The following is a 25,686-nucleotide window of genomic DNA, read 5'->3' as shown; positions in this document are numbered from 1 at the left end:
ATGTGCTATGGAATCGCATATGGCCCATTGTTTTGGGAGACTGCCTTCTGGAAGGAAGCATTATGAAATATAAAACCTGTGGAAGAAGTAGAAGTTAGTGAATCAAAAGAAAAGGGTTTCTCAGGGTACTTATAACAAGAGATGTTATGACACAAAGTTAAAAATAAAAGAACCTTCTACTTAAATTGAATGTTACTCTGTATCATGATGGGAAAGTATGAGGATAGAGTGATGGACAAGGGAGAGATGTAAAGCAGCATCCATGTTATTTAATAAAGCAACTGCTAGAGAGTATTGGTTTCTGAGAGACAATCACAAAAGAAAGAAGATATGGAAGCAGACAATTCCATTTTGAAAATGTTGATGTGTAATTTTGTGGTGGGGGGGAATATGCAGTGGAAATGTTCGATTGGCAGTTTGGCATGCTGAGAATTTTCACCACTTGAGAGAAATATGAGTTGCAAATTAAACTAAACAAAAATATTGTTATGAGTAAAATAAGATTATAGTTAATTCTTGTGTTAGTTTTGCATAAAATGCATTATTTAACTTTAGAATGATACAAGTATACACAACCAATATGTACAAATGTTATTTTGTTGTTTGGTTATATTTTTCTTAAGATAATTTTTTTATTAGGTTATGAAGGTGAGAATCTGATGAAAATCCTAAAAGACATTGAAAACAGCACAGAAATCATGTTGGACCGATGGAAGTTTGAAGTCATACCTAATGATAAAGATGAAAAGGGAGACCCAGTGCCTTACAGTATCATCAATAATTACTTTTCCATTGGCGTGGTAAGATTTTCCACTAAATATTCTTTTTTATTTTTCACTAGTCCTGTATAATTGCTATATGTAAACTCTTAGACTGTGAAGACTTACTGATTATAAATAATTTATTTTATATTTGTGTCACAAAACACCTCTTCTAATGGGCAGTGATAATACTTGTGAGTTTATTTAATGTCAGAGAATCAGAAATAGATAAATTTTTAATGTGCTAAATAAAGGAAAGAAACTATACTTTTTGAAATTGGTTTGACCATTGTGTTATTCAGCTGAAAGTTACTAGGGTTTACAATAAGTTAATCATATTTTTTAAACTATAAGCTAAACTTTACATTAGTGACAACATGAAAAGCATGCATCAAATTTTTTCTGAGAGAACTAAATTTTAATATTATTGTAGGCTACTAAGTTTTTAAATATAGACATTATTTAACATTTTGTGGTTTGTTTTGAAGTCTAAGAAAAATGCTACTACGTTTCTAAATGATTAATAAATCAAAAGGTTACTCTTTTCATTTAAATCCTTGAAAATATTAGACTAAAAGTAAACTATCATTTGGCAATTGAAAGAGTGATTGAAATATTATCCTTAAGAAATTAAATATTTTAAGAGATTTTATATAGATGTATAGTGTATTTATATATCTATATAAAAATCCAACAGTTATAAAGCCTAAAGGTATATTATCTGCAGCATTCCATTTAACATTCCATTCGACCATGCACACACAGACACACACACACCCTTCACAGTAGACTATTAAAAGTTCCTGGTTGAATCCGTGAACTTACGATTCGAGTTACCAGGGTAAGAGTCATTTAACAATTTTTCTTTTTCTGAGTATCCATTGGTTTATATGCATCTCCAGTTATGGTTTTCCCTTTTATAATTATAGATAATGTGTTTATTCATTTAAAGAGCTTCAAAATGGGCAAAATGATGATAAATATACTATTGTTTACAATGCTAATGATGATGATTTGTAAGAAAAATGTAATGCATCTCGATCTGTAAAGGTTCTCTTATTTATATTTGATATGAATGCAAGTCATATTTTTATCTTTCATTGGTATATAATTTATACATAAGGTATTTCACTCATTTTAATTGATATTAATGAATCTATTCTGATTTTAGTTCATTTTCATCACTGAAACAAAACTTTCATTCCCGTTGGTAGTCAATTCCAGCTCTTTCCCTCAGCTCTAAGAAAATACTAATCTTTCTTCCTCTAATAATTATCTGTTATGGATATTTCATATAACTCATACAAAAGGTAGTCTTTGGCATCTTTCATTTTATATAATGTTTTCAAAATTCATTTACATGAATTGCATGATACTGTATTCTTGTTTATTGCTGAGTAGTAATTGCCTATTGTGTTGCTATATTACCTATTATTTATACCTTTATCAGTGCATGGATATTTATACTGTAAAAATTAGGGACATTTATTTTTATCAGTCTTCACATATTATTAACTAACTCTAATCTCTTGAGTTCCTTTAGTGAATTTTTTTTTGTTTACTATACTTTTTAGCTCCAAAATTTCCATTTGGTTCTCTTTTTATTATTTTCAAATGTTTAATTTGTATTTTCTATTTGAAGAGTCATTGTTGATATGCTTTCCTTTATTCTTTCATCCTTATTCCTTTAAACTTATTCTTTAGTTCTTTTGACATGTTTATAATAGCTGTTTTGAAATCTTTGCTAACTCCAACATCTGCAGCCCATTTAAGAGTTAACCCATTAGCTAACATCTAGGGCCCATCAGAGTTATTGTTTTTTCCAGAGTATGTGTCAGGCTTTGCTATTCCTCTGCATATCTGCTAATTTTTGTTGTTAGAAACAGGGGTTTTTATATAACCTTGGATTTGGATCCTCTCACAGGGATTATGGTGGTTTCTGTATTTGTTTAGTAACTTACCTGCACTAATTTTGTGGAGCCTTTCTTCCCCATGGTGTGTGGATTCTGCTACCTTAGCTTTTTGTTTTTCCTTTATGTTCTTGTTTTTATTTTAATCCTGGCTTACTAGAGATTATCTGTTTCAGAAGGATTAATCAGAGTTTAAATATCTTGGTTCAGGAAGTTGTTGTCCTTTGTTATAGCACTTGTATGTGCATTGGGGAAAAGGACAAACCTCAGACTATTATTAATCTTTTTTTTTAGAGATTTATTTATTCATGCATACAAGAACTGGTGTACAGGCCAGATGTGTGGGTGGGAGGATTCACCAGAGACAGAGTGGGGAACAGAACAGGCAGATCTACTGAAATTCACTGTTGAAGGGAGCAGCGGGCAAGACAGGAGAGGTCTGCCATGTCATGTGGGTATCTCACCAGCCAGCTGGGATTGAATCCACGCTGCAGAGGCTGCAGACAGCTTCACAGTGCTGCACTCAACCACCTGTGTCACCAAGGGAGGCCCTATTATTAATTTTACTTAGTTTTTTTTTTTTAATATTTGCTGTCCTTCTTTTGTCTTTTCTGCTCACATAAAAGATCTCTAATTTAGTCTACCTATTCGGGTACTCTTTGCTCTGTCCTCAGCATTAAGTGCAGCATTACACCTTTATGTGGCCTTTCAGACAACCAAGAGTGCCTGGCCCTTAGGGCAGTCTAAGTGCCAAGACCTTCTGTTGAATTTTTGACTAGTTAATTGGTTAGTGCTTGCCCTACTCAATTTTCCAAACATAGCTGAGCTGTGACACTGGCCAGCTTTTTCATTGGCCACAGAGAACGCCACTATTTTAGATAACTCTATGTGTCATGCAGTTTTATTCTGAAGTCTACTCCAAATCAAGTCAGCTCCACTGACAGTAAAGTCACTTGTTTTCATAGCTTGATCCACCCTGATAGAACTGAAGCAGTGAAGAAGCTGGAGGGCAGGGGAGCTGTTCAAGTCCAAAACAGTACAGTTCATTACTATTCTTATCTGAGATTCCTGATTTAATAATTTTCAAGTTGTTTTTGCCTTTAATCAATCCAGTGATCCTCATCCAGACATAGTTACTCCTCCACCATGGGAGAAATTTGGCAATATTTAGACACATGCTTGATTGTCACAACTGTGAGGGAATTGCTACTGACAGCTACTGGGTAGAGTCTAATGATTCCCAGTATGTAAAACAACTCCTCAAGCGCACAAGAAAAAAATCATATAGCTCAATATGTCACTAATGGTGAGACTGAAAAACTACCTTCCATTCTGATTTTGTACTTTTAGACACTATAGATTATCTCAAAATCCCAAGAAGAAAACTTTTCACATTCTACATCATTAAATAAACACATCCCATTCATTTTTTTCCTCATAGGTAACTCATCATTCATTTGTTCAATAAACAGACAAAAAACTTAGTGCCTTTTTTCTTGGTGAGGTCCCAGAGATATAGAAATGAATAAAAGAGAGTGACAAATCACCTCATACTTTATTTTTTTAAGATTTATTTATTTATGCATACAAGAACTGGGGTATAGGCCAGAGGTGGGGGAGGTGAGAGGATTCAGCAGAGACAGAGTGGGGAGCAGAACAGGCTGATCTACTGAAATACACTGCTGAGGGGAGCAGCAGGTGAGACAGAAGAGGTCTGCTGCATCATGTGGGTCAGCTCCCTGGCCAGCTCCCTGGTCAGCTCCCTGGATCCAACTCGAGCTGCAGTGCTGTGGGATAGCTTCATAATGGTGACAGAAAACCCTTTGCACCACCAGGGAGTACCAAATCACCTCATTATAAGAGTTTAAGAAAGAGGCATTAATAATCAAATGTACATGGGCCTCCCTAGTGACCTAGGGGTTAAATCTCAATGCTATCATCTCTATCACCTGAGTTTGATCCGCCGCTGCCTGGGAGCTAACCCACATAAGGCGCAGCAGACCTCTCCAGCCTTGCCTGCTGCTCTCCTCAGCAGTGCATTTCAGTAGATCTGCCTGCTCTGCTCCCCACTCTGCCTCTGGTGAATCCTCTCACCGCCTGCACCTCTGGCCTACACCCTGTTCTTCTATGCAAAAATTTAAAAACAACAGGAAACAAATTTACAAATGCATTTTTAAATTATGATATATACTGTGAAAGAAAACAAAAGTTACCATGAGATAAAATGAGGGACATGTTTAAGAAAAGCTCTGATGATCTGTTTAGCATTCAAGATCTGAAGAATACAGATAAGAGATGGACATCACAGAGACAGAGCACACCAGTAGGTATCTGAAGATACCTGAAGAACTTGAGGTGAGAAAGAGCTTGTTGTGTTCAAAGAGTGTTAGGTCAGAGTGCCTGGAACAAAACATAAGAAGGTGTGAGTGAATGACAAAAGAGGGAATCGCAGAGGTGACCACTGCCATGTCTTGAAGACCCTTGGAAGCCAAGGTGTAGTGTTTATCTTTTAAGAGAGCCCATCGGACCATTCAGTGATTTTAGTCAGGAAATGAGTTTGTTCAATTTATGTACAGCAGGAGCACTTCTACCAGAGATTATAGTTATACATGAGCCAAAAGATAAAACAAGTATCATAAAAATGATACATAGAACTTTAAATATTTCATTTTAACCTAAAACCTATAAATATAACTGAATTGGCCAATCTTCCCTTATAGGCCAATCTAATGTCATTTCTCTGAATGTGGGTCACTGAAGGAGGTTCCACAGTCTGTCTGCTGTAAACCAAACTCCATAATAAACCATCTATGCTTCTATTTTTAGTTTCTTTCAAGTGGAATAAAAACTCAAAAGACCCCTTTGAAGCAATCTGAATTAAATCCTTCTAGATTTATACAATAGTTTAAAAAAATCTTTTATAATGATCTTTCTTATATGTAATTCTATGGCAAAGAATATTATTCTATAGCTGTTTCAGCATTGCCTTTATATCAAGTCTTCCCAAGTTTGATATAAAGTTGGGTATTCTATATGAGACAAAGACTTTTGTAGTCATATTTTTTTCATTTACATAATATGTAAACAAATGATAATTTATAATAAATACTATAACTGGCATAAACAGTGTTGGAAACAACACAAATGATTCTAGATACATGCAAAATGTAGACATACATAAGTGTGGGTTTACTAGACCCACAGCTAAGAGCTGCTGGAATTGCATGAGCAGGGGTAGGGACATTTCTCCGGTGGGTCCCAAGCAGACATGTATCCCCCAGGATCATTGCTAAGAGGGACTTCAGCAGGACAGTTTCTAGATCCACAGTCAAACCACCTTGAAGATGCAGTCACCTTAAGTTTTTACTGAGTGGTTTCAGGAGAGCATATCGGTCAACCAGGGAAGGATCTGAGGTTCTCTCAGAACTTTTCTGTAGATCTGCAAGGTCCATACTTTTCTTTACATGGTAGTTAAGGGGGTGGTGGTGGGTGAGTACTAGGGAGCCTGAGGGCTGAGTAATTGTTAAAATTATATGGCTTCTCTCCATCTGCATATCCTGATTGGAGGAGAGCCTCGTGTGTTTTTTCTAGGGCAATCTCCTAAAATGCTCAAATACGCGTGCCTTCCAATCCAATCCTGTGGAGTGGAGGCAGCTGCCTGCAAGTGCTAAGCAGCTGCATCAAAAGTGCGCACGCGCACCAGAGCACACACGCGGAGGCACGCACTGGGGCATGCGTGAGCTCCGCCAGAGTGGGGTACAGGTGAGGCGCACAAGCCATTAAGGTCTATCTAGAACCATTGGTGATAGGGGCAGAGGGAGTCCTCAGGAGCGGTGTCCAGAACAGCTTGTGGGCTGGGCTGTTATCGGTATGGAGTCATGGGAAGTGGTTGTGGAATCTAGGAACCTTCATGGGGTTTCCATTTCTCACGGCTGAGTCTTTCCCCTGCTGCCTGCTCCCAGTCTCTCCCCGCAACCACTGATACCCTGAGCATTCTGTTGAAGTCAGAAGAAAATGGCTTCCAGGGAGCATCCTGCAAGGCTTGGAATCTGAGCACTCACTAAACTCACACACTCCTTGGCAGAACATTGCTGTCTTGGAGGAGGTGTGACACGGATGAAGTGGTTGTTTTTCCTACCCTTCTGTAGTGGCAGAAGGGCACAGAGCAGGATCTCTAAGATCTGAGCAGACAGGTAAAGGAGAGCCCTGGGGGCTTTTATTGAGCTTTTTACAAGGGAGAGGGGGTCAGGAGGTCAGGGGGCCAGAGGCTGGCAAGCTTCCTAGCCCCTGGGGAATCTTCACTCTTTCTAGGCTCTCTGGCGTTTCTCCGTGCTCTCTGATTCTCTGTTGGTTCTTCTCGTTCTGAATTCTCATATTCTCTTGTTCCCCCTGGCGTCCGGGTGACGCCGCCTTTATAAGGCCAGTCTCAGCCCACACCGTACTCCAGGTGTCTGCGTCAGGCATGCATGTAGGACCGCAGGAGTCCATCATTAATGCTAATGGCTGGAGGGCAGAGAAGTCTGATAGTTTTTCACTTACCCTGCACCTTCTCACTGGATCTGTTCTCAGATCTCGTTGCAGCAGTGTGCTGGAACCACACTGGATTCCTGGACTGCCACAAAGGTAACCTCATCCTGCGTGATTGTTAAATCAGTTCTATGGGAAGAGGATAGATGAAAACTTCTGTACCATCATCTCGTTGATGTCTTTTTCTACAAATTATTATTATTTTTTTTACCAGAAAGAAATACATAGCATAGTAAATTTGAAGAGATAACTACAGCTATGGAAAATATGTGCACAATTAGAAGGTTGTCTCATTTGCATCTTTACACCAATGAGCTTTATGATATAGGATAAATTGAATACTTACTATCCAAATATAAATAGTTGAAATTTGCTAGGGAAAGAGTAATAACAAAACTAAGCCAATGTAGTTGTCAAACTTAAGCATGTATGAGAATCACCTGAAAAGCTTGTTAAACAGCAGGTCGATGGCTCCAGTGCCCTTCTTTTATGTTTCAGTAGATCTGAGATGGACTCTGAAAATTTATAGTTTTAACAAAATCTAGGATAAGCCCAGTGTTGCTTGTCCAACATCAAACTTCCAGAACCAATGCTCTAAGAATAAAGCAAAAGAGGAAAAATTAAAAATATAGTAAAAGTAGTACTTAAACATGTTATTTCAAATGGTATTGCACAGCATAGCTAATTCTCATATTTTAAAATTTATTCTAGAATATAAATTAAGATGGGATATTTTCTTATTCATTTTACATAGCTAGCAAATCGAAATATTAAGATCCTGTCAACATAACCCCACAAAAAATGGGAATATAAATGCAACAATTGTAAACAGTAAAATTAGCAAACAAATTCAAGTATAAAGACTAAAACCTACAGAGCAAATAGGTTTTATTTCAAAAGTCAACATGATCCAGGTTTATTGAATTTAAATGAAAATCAGCTTTTTCATTTTTTGAAATTATTAAAAATGTTAAAATATGCAAATATATTCTATAAATTGGTAGTTAATATATTAATTGTGGCATTCTGAATGAAATTAGGAAGAATATAGGTTTTTTAATCTAAGGTACTTTAATAGGTACTTTAGTTATCTCTTTTAGTAAAGTAACTTATTTAATAATGAAATATTTAAATAAATCATATATAATAGACAAAATTTTGATGATACATATAGTAAATATGTATTAGCTATAAATAACATTAATAATATAAGTTGCCAAATACTAGAGTGTTATATAAAAAATAATCCTCTTGCTTTCCTTTATAAAAAGGTTATATTTACCATTTCATGTTAACATGAATATAATTTAGTTACCAATATCAACAGGCTTATAAAATACTAAAGTTTGTATTTAGTAAGACACACAGCCTATATGGAGAAAACTCAGTAATTTTATGCAAACTTGTAAAATTAAGATTTGAATAATAATGTCCTCCCATGCTCCAATATGGGAAGATTTAATATTATTAATAGATCAAGTCTCAAATTAATTTATACATTTAGTCCATTGCTACCAAGAATCCTAATAGAATTACTGGCAGTTGTTTTGATTAATGGGAATTTATAGTTGGGCAGAATTGCCTTTATAATTTTTGGAAATAATTAATATCCTACGATGATCAAATTTTTTTGCCATGTACTAAAGACAACTAACTCACTGTAACTAAAATATGGTGGTACAAAAATCAAAGAGTAGGATAGAATATGAAGTTAAATCCAAAAACTACACAAATATGCAGGGAATTTAAAATTTGTTAGCTATTAAGATAGCAGATCATAGGGTAAGGGTAAAAGTACACAATAAATTAGATGGCAGAATCGGTTACTCATTTTAATTGAAGTAAATTTATATTTCCATTTATATTTATAGGAAATATATCTCAAGTACATTAAAATACAAGTTTAAATGATACACTAATCAGATATTATTAGAAGGGAAGGTAGAAGTATATTGTTTGGGTAGGAGAGATCTGTGTGAGGCAAACAGAATACCCAAGCCCATAAATGAATAATAAATTGCAATTACTTTTCATCATTTTTTTAATGTAAAAAGAGATTATTAATTCTAAAAGTCCAAGAAAACATTCCCAATACAAATAATAAACATGGGTTAATAGTCTAAAGAATTTCCTAATAAAATTAAATATCTATTAGAGAAGTAAACTAAGACTGAAAATTATAATAGTCAGAGGAAAATTTCCCAATGTTATGTTTGCAAGGAAATATTACACTATAGGGTATCATGTTTTAACTTTCAGATTATTAAAAATGACAGAGGTTGCTAATACTAATATAAATAAGTGTGTAGGAAATGGACACATTCTTAATTGTGCAGTGGACCTGTAAATTAAAATTTGGGGGAGAATAATTTCATGATATCTGTTCAAATTTAAATGTAATTCCCTTTGACCCACCATTCATTCCACAGAAATAATCAGTACAGAAACCTAAGTTGCATCACTATATTTAATGATGTACAATTGGGAACAACCTAAAAGTTTATTAGTTTGAAAGAAGCATAGAGCAGGAAAAGTGGTTCCAAAATTATAATGTGCACAAAAATGAATTGTCCCTAGGTGAGTACTGTGTCACTATTGTTCTACTGTGAATGGGTAATATAGGAATTTCTTTAAGAAGGTTGTGAGAACTCACTTAGGGAAGTCTAACTTTTTTGAGAAAACCTAGCAGTGGTGCTTATAAATGCTAGGGAATCATGATGGTGGTACAATATGAATGGTTTATATAGTTCCATCTCTGAGAATATATAAAAGAGTCTGCTAATGTATATATACATATATATATATATATACACACACATATATATATACACACACACACACATAGATATACTAAAATGTTAACAATATTAACTCTGGTGTATGGGAGTAAGGAAAGGAAAATGAAACTTTCTCTTCTTAATGTTCTTTAAAAGATGTGGTGAGTCTTTAAAAGGGTAGTCTTTAAAACTCCATAGGTAGTCTTTAAAACTTCACAGAAATACCCAAGTTTGTAAACCTGCTATAGTGCTCAAATCCTTTAATTTAAGTTTAACGATGCTTAACATTTTTAACCTGCCTCATATAGAATTGTCTTGCTAATACTTTGAGATTTGACTTATTGAATAGTTTTGTTAGATCACATTTTAAGTGGATAGACTGCCAATTTATAGATTTTGCTTTGTGCATTCTTGTGTGTCTTTCATTCATCTATACAACAATTTTGTTTATGTATGTAGCTGCTATTTGCTGGACACTGTTCTAAATATTAACTGGTACAATGGAAATAGGGCAGGCAAAGTTTTAATTTTCATTCCATCTATAGTTTTCTATGGGTGAGGAACAACAAATAAGTGAATATCAAATAGTAATAAATGCTATGAAGGAAAAGCATCAGGGTACTGTGATAGAAGGTGACTAGGAATATGACATTGGATAGTATCTTTATTTCACATGCTGGGTGGGAAATCTTTTTGTTTACTGTATTTGGTGCAATGAATCGATGTGTTGTGAACTGCCTTGTAAGGAGCATGGCAAAGCTTTCCATTTATTTGTTGTTCTTTCCATTTGACTTTTTAATTTAATATTTCTAATTGAGATAATATTAGAATACCCACCCAAGTATTATTCTTTCCATTTGCTTCTGAAAGTAGTATGTTCTCTGTGGCTATTTCCCCTTTGGGAGTTAGGTCTTAGGCATATCCTAAAGTCTCAAAGCATTCACTATTAGCCTTAAAAATGCTGGTTCATTAATTTTATTTTCCAGCTTCCAGGTGTTACTGATTGCTGTGACTTTCCCTGTTGATAATAATAATGAACCTGTCTTCACACATTTTTACCCTTGTGACTTTCAATCAGATGGTCAATTTCTGGGTAAAAAACCAATATTATAGCTGCACATCTGGGAACTGTAGAATTCATATTCCATGTAGTGTCCTGTTCAAAAACACTCACTTTTTGCAATAGCACAGAAAGGAAGAAAGACTACATAGTTAATAGGTAAATGCTGTAGTTCAAACCAATAGTGGCTGCTTCACAGGTATAAAAAGTCACTTTAATTTCCTTTAAACATTAACTTTTTTCTGCCCTGTGACATATCTTCCTCCCAAACAACACATTCCATATTGCAATAAGGTGAGTTTTACATGCAAAATTAGGAAGGTGGAGATGAATGTTGGTGTGCACAGGTGCTCCGAGAGAGGGTCCGGTTAAACAGAGCAGCAAAATATTCTTAGGGGCTATTTATTAGGATTTATAAATGGCATTGTTGAATAAATTGTTCTACTGATGGTGAATGCTGTACTTATATTACTATAAAAATCTAAAATAATGATTTATGTGACTGTTTAGTGCCCTAGTGTTGATTAATGTTATCGTCACAATGTAGCTCATTTATTTCATTCCACATTGCTTCTTGAGTGCCTGCTCTGATTCCTGGGATAGATATTTCAGATGCTCATCTTTAGACAAAGAAGTAAAAATTCCTCTGTATTGGAGGTAAAACATTACACATGTACATCTTCCCTTGAACGTGGTCAGAAGAAATACAAATAAGTAATGCTTCAGGAATTAATTTATTGTCCTTTAAATTGTTCATATATATATAACTTGCTATTTTGAAGGTATAGTATAATATTAAGTTATTGTAGAGAGAATAATTAGTGTAAAGACTAACCCTACAGAAACATATAAAGAATTTTAGAACATACGTTAGCAACTACCTTACTATTCTGTAATTGCAGCATCAGTGTATAATAAGCCAAATACAGAAACATCTATATTACCTTTCAATTTCATTTGTGGAGAAGCAAATTTCAAGATTCATTTTGAGGCAGATTGTCATAACAATAATATGACTTAGTGTTTTATCTATAATAAGTGTTAAAATAAATGGAAGATTTCAGCAAACCCATTTCTCACCAAGTATAACAGTGATCATCTTTGCAACTGAGAATATACATAATTATGCAGAATTAAAACCTTTGAGTTATATTCCCTACCCCCTAGGTCTCTGAGACCAAGTTTGAAAAGCCCATGGATTATATCCATGGAAATGCTTCCACCAACATAAATTATATTTGGCTTGCTGACATCGATAGATATTCAGCCACAAAATAGTGCTCATGTAAGACCATCTTAGCCCAATTCTGTTTTCCCTACATAGAGTATTGATTTTGTAGCAGCTGTTAATCATCCCAGTAAGTTCCAATTTGGACACTCTTCAACACAGAAGTCAGCACTGTGAGCAGAAACAACCAAGGCAATAAGAATTTCAAAGACTTCTGGAAAGGTCCTCCAGTTTTTATAGAACATATCCAGAAACAAATTAGTATCACACGCTGTGTATAAAGTGAAAGCCAACATGAAAATGAAAACCTTATCCACATTAGTACTTCTGAAATTGGAAATGGGTCTATGCTCAATGTGGAATTTCTTTCCAAGTCTGGAAGAATTCTGACAAAGATGGGTGGATTTTTACTGCGCCATATATATTATCACCCAAATGTCCTATCAAATAGATATTTGCTTGGTTATGATTTAATATCCTTCAGCCTTACTCAGTCACTAAGAGCCTCTTATTCTGCCAGAGTAGGAAAAATATGACTGCTTAATTCTCATAACCATAAATTTCAAGTTAGTGGAAGAGTTGCTGATCAGAATTCCTTCAGTCCTCAGCCTTCTATATTATGTATTTTTCTTTGCCTTTACTAAATGTACAAAGGAAATTTCAGATATAGAAATTTAGTTATGATCACCGATCACATAGCACATTAAGAATATAGATTTTTGTTTGGTGCTGAAGTCAATAAAATTGTTTTTTCAATCTCATTTTCTCTGGTTCATTTACTTTATCTGCCCATTTATTCTAAATATTCCATAATTTTTATGTTACCTACTTGTTATTACTTAAATTTAAATAATTTTAGCCAAGTTTTATTGGTCTAAAGCAAATATTGACATTATTCTGATAACAATAATAGTTATGTGATTTTAAATATGGAACTTGGGTTATACAGTTGTAAATTCTCATTATGTAATGACATCATTTTGAAATGCATTTTTCCCATTATATCAGAGGAAGAAAGTGATAATGATATTAATACTTACTGGTGTAAAATGTTCTTGCAAAGTTGGCAGACTGCTGCTTCAAAGGACAGTTAGTTCTGAAATAGGTTATCTCAAAAAAGATTTGCATTATTTGATAAATTGTCAGTCACAGAATGATCACTGATCTCAAATACTTCATAATCTTATGTCAAATCAGTTAATTTTAATTACAAAATTTCATTTCAAATTCAGTTACCACCCTTTTCTCAAATGCGTAGTGTTTCTCTTTTATTGCTAGGTAACATTAAACCCTGTAGTAAGCTATTTTTAGAAAATAAGTGTGTAAATTATTCTTTACTGAGTGATTATTCATTAAGCATCAAACAGAAAATAATGAGGTGTTTTCAAAACAGATCCAAAATATAAAAACCAATAATGGCTACTGAAATTTGATTTTACCCCAACACAAAAATTCCCAAACTAGAAAATTGACTTAGAGGCTGAAACAAAACTATTATTCCAGGTTTATTTATAAATTTGCAAAAGTTGTTCTTTCTTTAAGCAACTGATTACTATATTTTTCAGTTGCTTTTTTCCTATCAGACTTTTTTTCTTAATCATATCTAAATACTTTGAAGAATTTCATTTCCTGAATTTGTCACTCAGGAATATTTACAGCAAATTTGACTATTGACAAGAAGTCTGATCTCTGAAGAAGATAAAATATACTATTCAAATTCTGAGGGGTGTGATTTTATACCTCTTATTGATGTATGGTATTGAAAACCAATATTGCCACAAAAAAATCAATGAATGTAATAGTTAAATAAAATACAAAAATATTAAACAGAATACTTGGAAGCAAATGTAGAAAATACATTAGGAAATGAAGAAAATGGAAAGCACATAATTTTAAAAAAGGAAGTCTTTTTCCTAGGTAATTTCTGATTTTAAAAGTTATTCCTAGTTATCATTATTTCCTCACCCATTTCTTAAACTAATGCAAACTGTTTCTACTATTGCTCTACTTACTCCCTCCCGTTACCACTTTTGCTAAAACGTCTTTGGCTGATGTCACCCTTGACCTTCAATTTTACCAGCGCAATAGGTCTATCTTTCTCAAAATTTGGAGTACTTACCCTCAATGCACTTTCTGTTTCTTGAATTTCTTTTCTTATTCCTTGGTCTTCCATATCCCCATACACTCTCAAGTCTTAGAATTCTTCTGACCACCTTGCTGCGCTTTATGGGCTTTTCTGACTTCTGCCCTTTAGCTGCTGCCTGTATCTGATGCTTAATGAATAAAATATCATTCAGCAAAGAAAAATTTACTCATCTATTTTCTAAAAATAACTTACTACAGTGTTTAATGTTACCTAGCAGCAGGACTGTTTTCTGCTCTGCTATTTTCTCTCCACATCTACCTGGATTCCATCTTTCCTTGTGGTTTCAAACATCGATACAGATGACAGCATTATCTGGAGCTCTTTTTGGAGTTTCACAAATCTCCACAGCTAATCAAGGACTCCTGTTGAGTCTACCTTTGACTCTTCTGTGATATTTTCTTTCTCTTTTTCCCCTTGCCTCTATCTCAAACTCTTATCACCTCTCCTTTTCATTATTACAGTGTCTCCTCATTGCTTTCGTTGCCTCTAGTCTTGATTCCTCAGATCCACAGTCCACCTAGCCTCCTATGACTCCAGTGGCCACACTTTCATGCAGGTGAATTCCAAGCTTCTTACCATGTCTTGGTCCTGCATCATCCTTACCTTTATCTTCATTTCATAAATTGCTGTAGTTACTAAATCCTTCCCCTTGATTCTGTTTTCTTGTTCATGTCATCAACTCTGTCTACATGAAACTGACCATCATCACCCTCCTATCATATTCCTAAATATACCCACCTATTTCCTCAATCACAGGATATTAGATTAGTCCCTGCCTGTTTCTGAATAATCAACTCAGACACTCCCAGAAAGTCTCCCTGAGCACCTGCCAGAGTGGGTTTTACCACTGCTTTTTGGTACCTCATATTTCTCTTCACATGTCTTTATTTTGCATTAATCACATTTTCCACATTGTTTTAATAGTCATCTATTTACCTTCTTCTAGAATCTGAGTTCATTGAGATCTGGAATGTAACTTGTCCAGATATGTCTATCCTTTGCACTTACATCACCATCGGCAGTTTTCAGATTATATCACATGGTCATTAGCTATGAATGATGGGATAGACCTACTACTCCAAATTACAGATAGATATCTTTGTTTCTTTCTTGCTCATTTTTAATTAAAAACATTAGAAAAAAGCACATAGTACAAAATTCCCATCAAATGCAATCAAGACCTTATATATAAAATATCTATAAATATACACATGCTATATGTATATAAGGGTAAGCATGTTCTCCTTTTGAATATTTCCAGCAATTTTAGAAAATATGATTACTATAAAACTGCATAATGTGCATAAAGAAATTCATAGTATGCCATACATTTCCTCTGCATACATCTCAAAGCATAGGACCTTCTTAAAAAGCTGTAAAATAGAGGAGAAGCCTCTGTTTGACTTGAATGATTTCAACAGAATTTTGATTTTCTTTTCATTTCTGAGACATGAACTTTCCTAATGTTCCATAGCTAATTTAATCTTACCTGGTTTTAGCTGTCATGTGCTTTTAATGATTAAACTTGCAAAGTGTATTGCAGCGAAGGAATTTTTTTAACATTAAAAAGTCTTGCACTCTTGCTAAGAGCTATAATGCTGTAAATGACAATGATAAATGAGAGTGTATTCCTGAAGATGTAATTAATCTGCAACAGGGTCAGAACTGCTCCTTAGGTAAATGAAACTAAATCAGCTGTGTAGTCTATAATTAACTTACAACCATATTAGTCCAAGTGTAATATTATTCATTAGATATGTAAGGTATTATTTTCTCCATGTGAAAGTTGTAATTTGCTAAGTAATGATTAACAATTCATTTTAATACTTTAGTCATATTATCATAATATAATTGTCATACATTTTCATTTTATCCCATTTAGCGTTTCTATTTTAAAGGCAGAAGTTAATGTGTACCGTTTACATTGTATGTACAGAAATGAATAATTTGAAGATGAAGCCTGATTTCCTGTAGTTAGATTAGTTCTCACAGCACATGATGCAGCAAGTTTATATTGGATTTTTTTAAAGATTTATTTATTTATGCATAGACGAACTGGGGTACAGGCCAGAGGTATGAGTGGTGAGAGGATTCACCGGAGACAGAGTGGGGAACAGAAAAGGCAGATCAGCTGAAGTACACTGCCGAGGGGAGCAGCGGGTGAGTCAGGAGAGGTCTGCTACGCCATGGCCATGTGGGTATCTCCCTGGCTGGGGATTGAACTCGTGCTGCAGTGGCTGCAGATACCTTCATAGGTTGTGTCTTAACCCCTAGCGCCACCAGGGAGACTCTATATTGGCTTTTTATTTTATTTTTTTTTGAAAATATAGAGGTTTATGTATTAAGCCAAAGCAGAAGCAATAGTGTTCAGTGTGCACTGAGTACCTGTTTGTAAGAAAAAACTCAAAGAATCAAGTAAAGAATTTTGGGCCTTTCACATCTATTACCAGATTTTTATTTCATTTGAACACTCTATAACAAGTTCAGGCATATAGTGATTGTTTTGGAGATTAGTTACCCAGGAAAGTGCTTAGTTTATGCAAAGTTTGTTACTTTTCTAGATATCCCCGAGGATATTTTAGGAAAGATGGGGAAAAAAATGAGGCATCCCAGAAGAAAGATGTATTTTGGCTAGACGGCTTGAAATTTAATATCAAAATCCCCATTCAGGGTAAGCTAAAACAGGAATATAGCAGGTCCTCATATAACATCGTTTAGTTCAACTTCATTTGTTTATAACATTGATGAGAAAAAGAAAATCCAGGTTAATGTTGAACAAAAGATTTTATTGCTTTCAACAAGCGATCTTTCGCTTAAATTTGCAGTTTCCCAGAACCTGTCCACCATGTTAAGTGAGTACTTGCTGACTCATCTGAGTGTTCCAGAGTATTTCTAAGTTAACACCAGGGTTAGCAACTCAGCATCATCAGTTCTATAGATTTATTCAATCACTTTGTTCAATTGATCTATTTATGACTTCTAGTTGGATCATAACATATTGTCTGAATTTAATTTCTCTCTCCATTTTTGGCTCTGCTTTTCTCAGACTCATGTCATCTAATGGCAGAAATAGTGACATGACAGTCTTGATCCACACTGCAAAGACACATTCTTACCTCATCGTTTCAGCATCAAACCCTAAGAGATACTTGATCAAGACATTTTGGTACATGTTCTCAGGATGGGGTACAAAATTTGTAGGACCCAATGCAAAGTGAAATTGAAGAGACTGTTATTCCAAAATTATGGAGAATTCCAAGGACGCAGCAGTAGACCATCAAACTGATCAAAAGTCCTTGAGGGCAGGGCCATTTTTATTTTTTTTTTATTTTTTAAAAATATTTATTTATTTATATAAGCACAGGGTACAGTCAGAAGTGCGGGAGGGTGAGAGAATTCACCAGAGCCAGAGCGGGGAGCAGAGCAGGCAGAAGGACCGAAGTACACTGCTGAGGGGAGCAGCGGGCAGCAGGAGAGGTCTGCGCACCATGTGGGACCCTTCCCCAGAGGCCGGGGATTGAACTGGTGCTGCAGAGGCTGCAGGCAGCCTAGCAACCCAGAGCTCAATCGCTGAGGCCACCTGGGAGGCCCAGGGCCATTTTCAACCACACAAATCCTGTGTCTCTGAAATCAATCATGATGGACTCACTTTTGAAGCAGTCACTAGTCCTAAGTTACCGTCGCACCAGAGAAGAGTAGTGGTAGTGGTAATGAGTTTATTTCTGCCGGATTCACAGGTATAAGTTCCCCAGTTTAGAGAGTGATTCTATTATGATGATAGGGGGAAAGGATGCTTACTAGGCAAAGACTAAAAGGATGACCACCAGAAGTCATTTCAAAAATTAAAAAGTTACATAAGAAAGAAAGTCAAAGATTAAGTAAAACTTAATTTAAAAGGTTGGATTCCATATACATTCAAACAACTGTCCCTGTTGATGTGAATATTATTTAAGTTCATGATGAGTAATATTTCCTCTAAAGCAACTTGTAATATAGCCAAGAAAATCTGAGATGTTATGAAAAAATTGAGTCTTGCTAAATAACTTTACAGGTACAGTTACTAAATAAAAAGCACAGTAGCAAGTTAAACAAAAATAATCTGTATATTTGCTAAGACAGGCAAGCTTATGCTGAGCAAACAGACTTTCATAATCATAGGGCTTTAAAAAATCAAATATTTTCTTCATTATGATAAGTTTCCATCACTATATTCCAGTACTGCTAACCCAGGGACTGGGTTTATAGAGCCTACCCCATCTGGAATATCTCTTTTCACTATGCCAAAGAATTAGGAAATAGTGGAATTAACACTGAAATTTAAAGGCTTTTGCCCAAATTTGACACAAATCACTTCTACTTGTATTTTATTGCAAAAAGGAAGTCTCCAACCACCGATAACTTTAAGGGGTAAGGAAACGTTTTTAACATGTACTTAGAAGAAACAGGATATTGGGGGCCATGTGCAATGATTATTCTAATTACCTCTTTTGGTTAGAAAATGTTTAGTTTAGGGATCATGCTCAGCGAAATAAGCCAAAAAGAAAAAGAAAAATACCGGATGGTCTCACTCATAGCAGGAATCTAGAAAACTTAAATAAGGAACCAGGAAAATGAATAACTATAAGAAAGTGAAAATCAAAATCAACAAAAAACTATGAACCAGAGACACTTTTAGGGGGGCGGGGGTGGGAGGGGAGGGATTGGGGTCAGAATGGGGGGGCTGCAATTGTATGGGGAATATAACAATAAAATTTATTAAAAAAAAAAATAAAAAAAAAAATAAATGTTAAAAAGGTGACAATAAAAAAAAAAAAAATGTTTAGGGCCTCCCCGGTGGCGCAGGCAGTTGAGCGCAGTGCTGTGAAGCTGTCTGCAGCCCGTGCAGTGCCAGTTTGATCCCTACTGGCTGCGAAGATGCCCACATGGCTCAGCAGACCTCTCCTGTCTAGTCCGCTGCTCCCCTCAGCAGTGTATTTCATCAGTCTGCCCGTTCTGTTCCCTGCTTTGTCTCTGGAGAATCCTCTCACCCTCCCGCACATCTGGCCTGTACCCCGGTTCTTGTATAAATAAATATTAAAAAAAGAAAATATTTAGTCTAGTCTGTGTGCCACACCCAGTACAGTCCTGTTATGGTCAAGGTAGTTAATCATTTGGCCATACTCAATCACATCCAGACTGGTCAAAGTCCAGACTTTGCTTTAATTTTTCTTATGTCTTCTCTAGAAGAGATGAAAGCCAGAGCTAGAGACCCCAAATTAGAAATGGCAAATGTTCTGCCCTCTTTCTCATGCAGCGTATGGTGATGGATGCTTCCCCAAAAGAAAAGTATATTTCCCCAGCTGAACCTGTTTTGTAGCAATTCTTGACTTCTGAGGATATACTGTGAGGGGTCTAGCTCCTGGAAAGTTTGATGGAAGCTAATGAAGCCTCTTTTCTGCTTTCCAGAGGTTCCATTATACATTATTGTTCATAGTTCCTTGGCTGTAATCTTTTTAATCGTCCTCTTTAGCCACATCTATGGTAACGAGTTGGTTCTAAGTCTTTTTGAGAGATGTTAATGTTTTCTCAGCACACTTTCTGCTCATAGATTGCTAGACCCTCCTGGGTAATTTCAAGTCTTGTGGACTCAGAGCTTAAGTCCATGCTTTTGGCAGTGATCTCTACTACTTAGTGACCTTATTAACTGTTTGACTCCAGTCAACAGCATGGCCCAATACCTAGATCCAATTCCTTTTAATTGAGAATACCTTAATATAAAAATTTTAGCAGGAGACACCCTTCATTATTGCAATCCATATTTTGCAATTGAAAGAGTTTATTATTTGCCACACATACTAGCTTTTCTTTCTTTCTATTGTGATAACATTGGCTGGCAACACCAGAGAATGCACATCCTCTGTAATTCAGAGGCATAGGACCACACCTCCTCAGATGTGTGTCACCACATCATATCCACCAAAGGCACCCTCAGCCTTCCACCATACCATTTTGCTCCCTCCTTCTTTGATTTTGCCCCCACTCTCCCAGTCTAACTTTTCTCCAATGTATCTTAATCTTTCAGAGGTTCTAACAATGTGAATGAAGTCCACATTTTAATCATTCCTTCTTCTGTAGCAATTTAATGTTGGGAGTGTTAAATAATACATATGAATCCATATTTTTGTTACAAAAGCTTAGTTTTAATCTACTTTTTCTCTAAAGTTGTCTACATGGAGCTAAGGAGATGTTTCCTTTTCCAGCCAGCCCTATAGAATTATCTCTTTTATTCTTGATCACACTCTCCAGTTCTTTTTCTGTGCTCACTTCTTTCTTGTTAGACCTTGCCAAATACCATCAAAGGGAAACAATGTACACTACTTAGGTTTTTTTAACCTTTTCTCCTAGAGCTCAAGATTTTTAAGCACATGATGTGCTGTATCACCAAAGCATAAGATAGATCATCATCACCCTCTTTCTTACTACTTCTGATAATAATTTCCTCACACCATACTATCCAAAGCCTAACTGCTAAGACAGTGTCATATTTTCTTTTTAATCATGGCAACATTCTTCTTAAGGTACCAATTTCTGATACAATATGTCAGCAAAAACACGCCAAATCTCAGTCAATTTAAAATAGTTTATTTTTCATTTGAGCTATGGGGCCAGCAAGTGTTGCCAGGATTCTCTGATCCACATCATCCTCATTCATGGGCCCACAATTGGATGTTGTCTCCACAACTTGGATAGTTGATAGTTTCCTTGGCAGCTGAAAAGAGAGGAGTGAATCATATACTGACTCTTCGAGGCATCTCAGTGACAATGACATGTATCATTTGGTTTACTTTTTTTTTTTCTCCCTAAAGTCATATGGCCACTCCTAATTTCTAACAGTGCCCATAAAGGGGTGGGGGAGTGAAAATTTGGGCAAATAGCCCCAAGGACTATCCTAGGATAGATGTATAGAAAGGAGTAATAAAAATAAACATGTTTTTAAAAAAATATGAAAAAGGGATGAAAGTTTTAGCAATAAATGGAGACTGGAAGAGCTGCTGATAAAAAGCAGATGAAATAGTAGAAGGTATAAAGGAAGTGGGAGAGTTTCAAAAGCTGAATTTTTAAAAAGTACATATTTTGGCATCGACAAGAAGAAGCATCTGACAGAAATACAAGTGGGAGTCAATGAAGAGGGAAAATTGACATTTGGGAGGAAGCCTAGAAAGCAGAGAAAGAACTGACTTACAGGGAAAAAAACAGTGTGGTGGTCCTGAGCAACAAAAATGGATTCCTATCAAAGAGAAAACAACACTACTAGGAATTTCACACCCTGTCCTAGAAGAACTTTCCTGTCAAAAACAGCATGTGAAGATTTTATCATTACTGTTACTCGGGCCCCAGTACTTCTGACTATCCATATAATCTGTGTAATCAATATGTCAGGTTTAATTTAGATATTTTTCTTTGAAATATAATAACCTAAATTATTTTTCACTACACTCCAGATCTTCACTTTTTTATCAGCAGTGTTAAAGACCTATGAAATTAAAGGAGATATTGCTGATATTTTTGAAACACAAAAATGAGTGAATCCCTAAATATGTATTAATGATATTTGAAGTCCTCTAATGCAGATTTTTCATTATTTGAATGATTCTATACTTTATTTCCTTAGATCTACAAATATCTTCAAAGATGATGAAAATCACTGCTGTTTTACTAAAAATTGACATAAAAATTTCTAGAATTTTTCCCAGTAGATATAGTAGTCATATGGCATTATATAAGTTTATGGTGTGTGTACACCTGTATTTACAGATTTCTACCATAGTGCTGGTCAACATCTGCATCAGGTTACATTATTACCATTTCTTTTTTGCAGTGAGAAAGGTTATGATCTATTCTTTTAGCAACTTTCAAGTATGTGATATTAATGATAATCATATGCTGTCTTATTTATCTTATAGCTGGAGTTGTGGATCCTTAATTTTTAATTATGTATTTTGAACAGCAAAAAAATTTAATTTTGATTGTCTAGTATATCAGTTTTGTTTAAGTTGTATTTTCTTTTATTGAGGCAGCATTGGTTTCCATCACTGTGTATGATTTAGGGATACAGGTTCACACCTGTTCATACTGACCACCAGAGAATGCACAATCCTCCACCATAGTCCATTGACTCCCCCCACCCACTTTAACTCCCCACCACCTCCTCTCTGGTAGCACCTATATTACAGTCAGCTGTCAATGGTTTTATTTTGTCTGTCTTAATATACAGAGACAAAACAAACAAACAAAAAAGATATAGTTAAACCAAAAGAAATCCTGGAATCTGGATATTTGTATTATTTGACAAATATCAATTATTTGCAACCAGAATATAAATTTACTGGTAATTTTGTACACCTAACCACTATGAGATAGAATCAACATTATTAAAGTAAATAATCCTGTTTAATGATTTTTTGTATATTAAAATATAAATGACATATGAAATCACTAGACAAAACAGTTTCTACCTGTAGTTCCTGGTAACCATTATAATTTCAGTCTCTGAGTTTTACTTTTCTAGATTCCACATGTAAGTGAGATGATACAGTATTAGGCTTTCTTTGTCTGGTAAATATGAATATGATATAACCAAATATGGGTATTATATACCATATTTGAATATCTGCATTTTTTGCCTCTCAAGAAAGAGACAACTACAAGTTCGTTCAGGTGACCAGGCAAAGTAGTTGAAATGCAAAATTGATAAAATTATACAAAAAATCTTCTTGAAGATCATGTAAGATAGTGTAGGAATTAAACAGGAAAATAAATTCTTCAAGAGTTTTCTGGGAAAGGAAGATTTGAGCACAGTCATGATGTTGTCATTCTGGTTAATACAAGCCATATTTGTGGGAGAGTGACCACTGTGGCTTGACAAAGGTTCTTGCTGGGATGGGGGAAAGGTATGTAGTAGAGATCATTAAAGAGTTTGGAAAAATCAGTGTGCTGCACTTGGAAAAAATGACAAAGAGTTGGGATGTTAAGATTTTTACTCCATTGCACAAAGAACCATTGGAGTATTTTGGAAAAGCAGTTGATCGTTTGACGCTCTCCGGGCTTCTATGGTATGAGATGATCTTTTAAGAGAATAGGATTTTCAGTAGAATGGGAATATTAGGAATAAAAGTGTGCTAAGGACAAGAGGGAAAATGGACAGAATTTAGTAATGGATTTGAATTGAGGCCGACATGTTTATTTAAAATGTTGACTTCAAAAACATTTTTAGCTCACTGATGATACTGTTGGAAATTCAAATCAGTAACACAAAAAGGAGGATGTAAGTGATAAAATATTGAGAGTATGGTGATGTGGTTGTGGTTGCTAGGAAAATCCTATAGAATGTAAAAAGACAACTTGCCTAGGTCTGAGTTAGAAAGTTATTTATGTATTTTTGAGAAGTACAAATTTAAGTTCCTTCTGTATAACATTCTGTGAATAGCATATTTGTCTATTTTTTGCTTAATAAGATCTCTAAAATACAAATAATTACTTGAAAGCTATTATTCTATACCGTTGTTATTTGTGGGAGCTTCTCAGTGATACTGTGTCCTTTCTTATTTGTTTGGCTTAAGTGGGTTCTGTTCATCCTGTTCCATTTGCCATGTTTCATAAGTGGCAGGTTATAATGCCTACTGTTCTACTTTTCCATTTGGGTTCCAAGTCCTTGCCAAATCTTTTCTAACTATTTAGATGTACTTTAGTGTACCTCACAAATCAAGTGGTTCTATAACTGACTTTTGTTTGTATGCTTTTCATTTTTATAAGTATAGAGTCATTTATTTTCTGCTCCCTTGAGTGAAGGAATTTCAGTATCTTTGAGCAGGAGCTCACTTTCCCTATGTGTCTAGAGAAAATAGGAAAAAGCAATATTTTTAATGTGCTTCTCCAAGTGTAAACCAAGGGCCATCATGGATACTTAAAGCTTATCAAATTTCAGCAAACCACATAGTGACTTTAGATGAAAATGCAATTAAATAGTTATGTATAAATATTATACAAACTTGAAAAATAAAATTAATCTATTTCCATACATACTCTATTCTATTATTTGTAATCATTGCAGCATTTAAAAGGTTGTATCAATGCCAAAAAGTTATATTGAGCTGTTTGTCTTCAAACATGTGCATGTTTCAGGCTAAATTTTCTTTTACCAGATATTTTCTATTATTTGCATTTATTGCTTGCATGATTTAAGTATGCATTTTCATTGTTACTGTCATGATTTTTACCCACAATTCATTAGAAATAAGCTAGTCCTCAAAACAAGCAATTGAGATATAAATGTGATGATAAAATCAATCATAAAGGAGTAACTCAAATTGTGAACCAACTATATTACAAAGGTAAAAGGTAAAACTGTATATTCCCAGGGAAGCAAATTAGTAAGTGTGATGACTGCAAAAGCTAACAAAGGAGAAAACAATATGATAGGAATTATGAAGATAAAATTTTCTAAAATTTGATTTCATTAGATTGATGATTTTTTTTTTTACCTTACCCTAGAGCTTTTTAGGTTAGATATCTCTCCCAATTTGGGGCATGAACTTTTGCTTAATTTTCAAAGAAAGCATAATAACCACTTTGGTAAATAAATTGAGTTATTTCAAAACAATCATGATGTTTATAAATTTTATTTCTATTATTTTTGCCAAAGGCAAGGAAGAGACTTGTGCTTTAAAACCATCATTAAAGTTACATTTTCATAGTAAGTATGTCAAATGGTTGCTGAGAGTTAGAACAACAATTTCAAGGTTAATAACAAATATTATACCCCCAACATGATGTACCGGAAAATACCTTCATAAAATTATACCATTGATTCTGACATATCATTGCCCTATACCTTGGAAGTGCAAATACAGGGTCTGTGCATTCTAACAAATATTTCATATCAGCAGAACTACTGAAGCAATTGGTTCACAAATGAGTGGTATATCCTGAAGGAAATGGGCTCGATGACTTCTGCTTATCCTTGAAAACTCATGCTGCAAATATTAGTCAAATTATTTTGAAAAGTATTATGGAGAATTAAAAAGATATTGTGGTCAATATTGAAAAACTTGGAGCACTATGGCTTGAAATGGTCATCCCTGAAAGATACTCCATGTATTGTGATTTTAGTTAGTGGTGGAATATAAACCTCAGGATCTTGGTTATGTATTGAAGCAAATCATTTATGTGAATGTGAAGAAAGAACATGAGCTAGGTAAGTATAAATCTTTTTAGTGGGCTCTTTGAGGAACTTGGTAA

At 34.9% G+C, this 25,686-nt stretch overlaps 1 protein-coding gene across 5 annotated transcripts in view; it reads left to right on the top strand.

Annotated features, from left to right (window-relative positions):
* Positions 1–25,686, top strand: part of DGKB (diacylglycerol kinase beta) — a gene marked incomplete at both ends in the record, with an annotated part of 589,868 nt that overhangs the window by 221,703 nt on the left and 342,479 nt on the right. For all 5 annotated transcript variants that reach the window (XM_084230110.1, XM_084230108.1, XM_084230109.1 and 2 more), the window contains one exon: positions 640–800. In XM_084230110.1, coding sequence (XP_084086236.1) covers positions 640–800 — 161 coding nt within the window. The remainder of the gene's footprint in view (positions 1–639; positions 801–25,686) is intronic.

The sequence above is a fragment of the Talpa europaea genome (genome assembly GCF_964194135.1).
Source record: "Talpa europaea genome assembly, chromosome: 3".
NCBI classification, from domain to species: Eukaryota; Metazoa; Chordata; class Mammalia; order Eulipotyphla; family Talpidae; genus Talpa; species Talpa europaea.
Note: the sequence above shows the minus strand (reverse complement) of the source record. Positions and strands in the feature narration are given on the sequence as shown.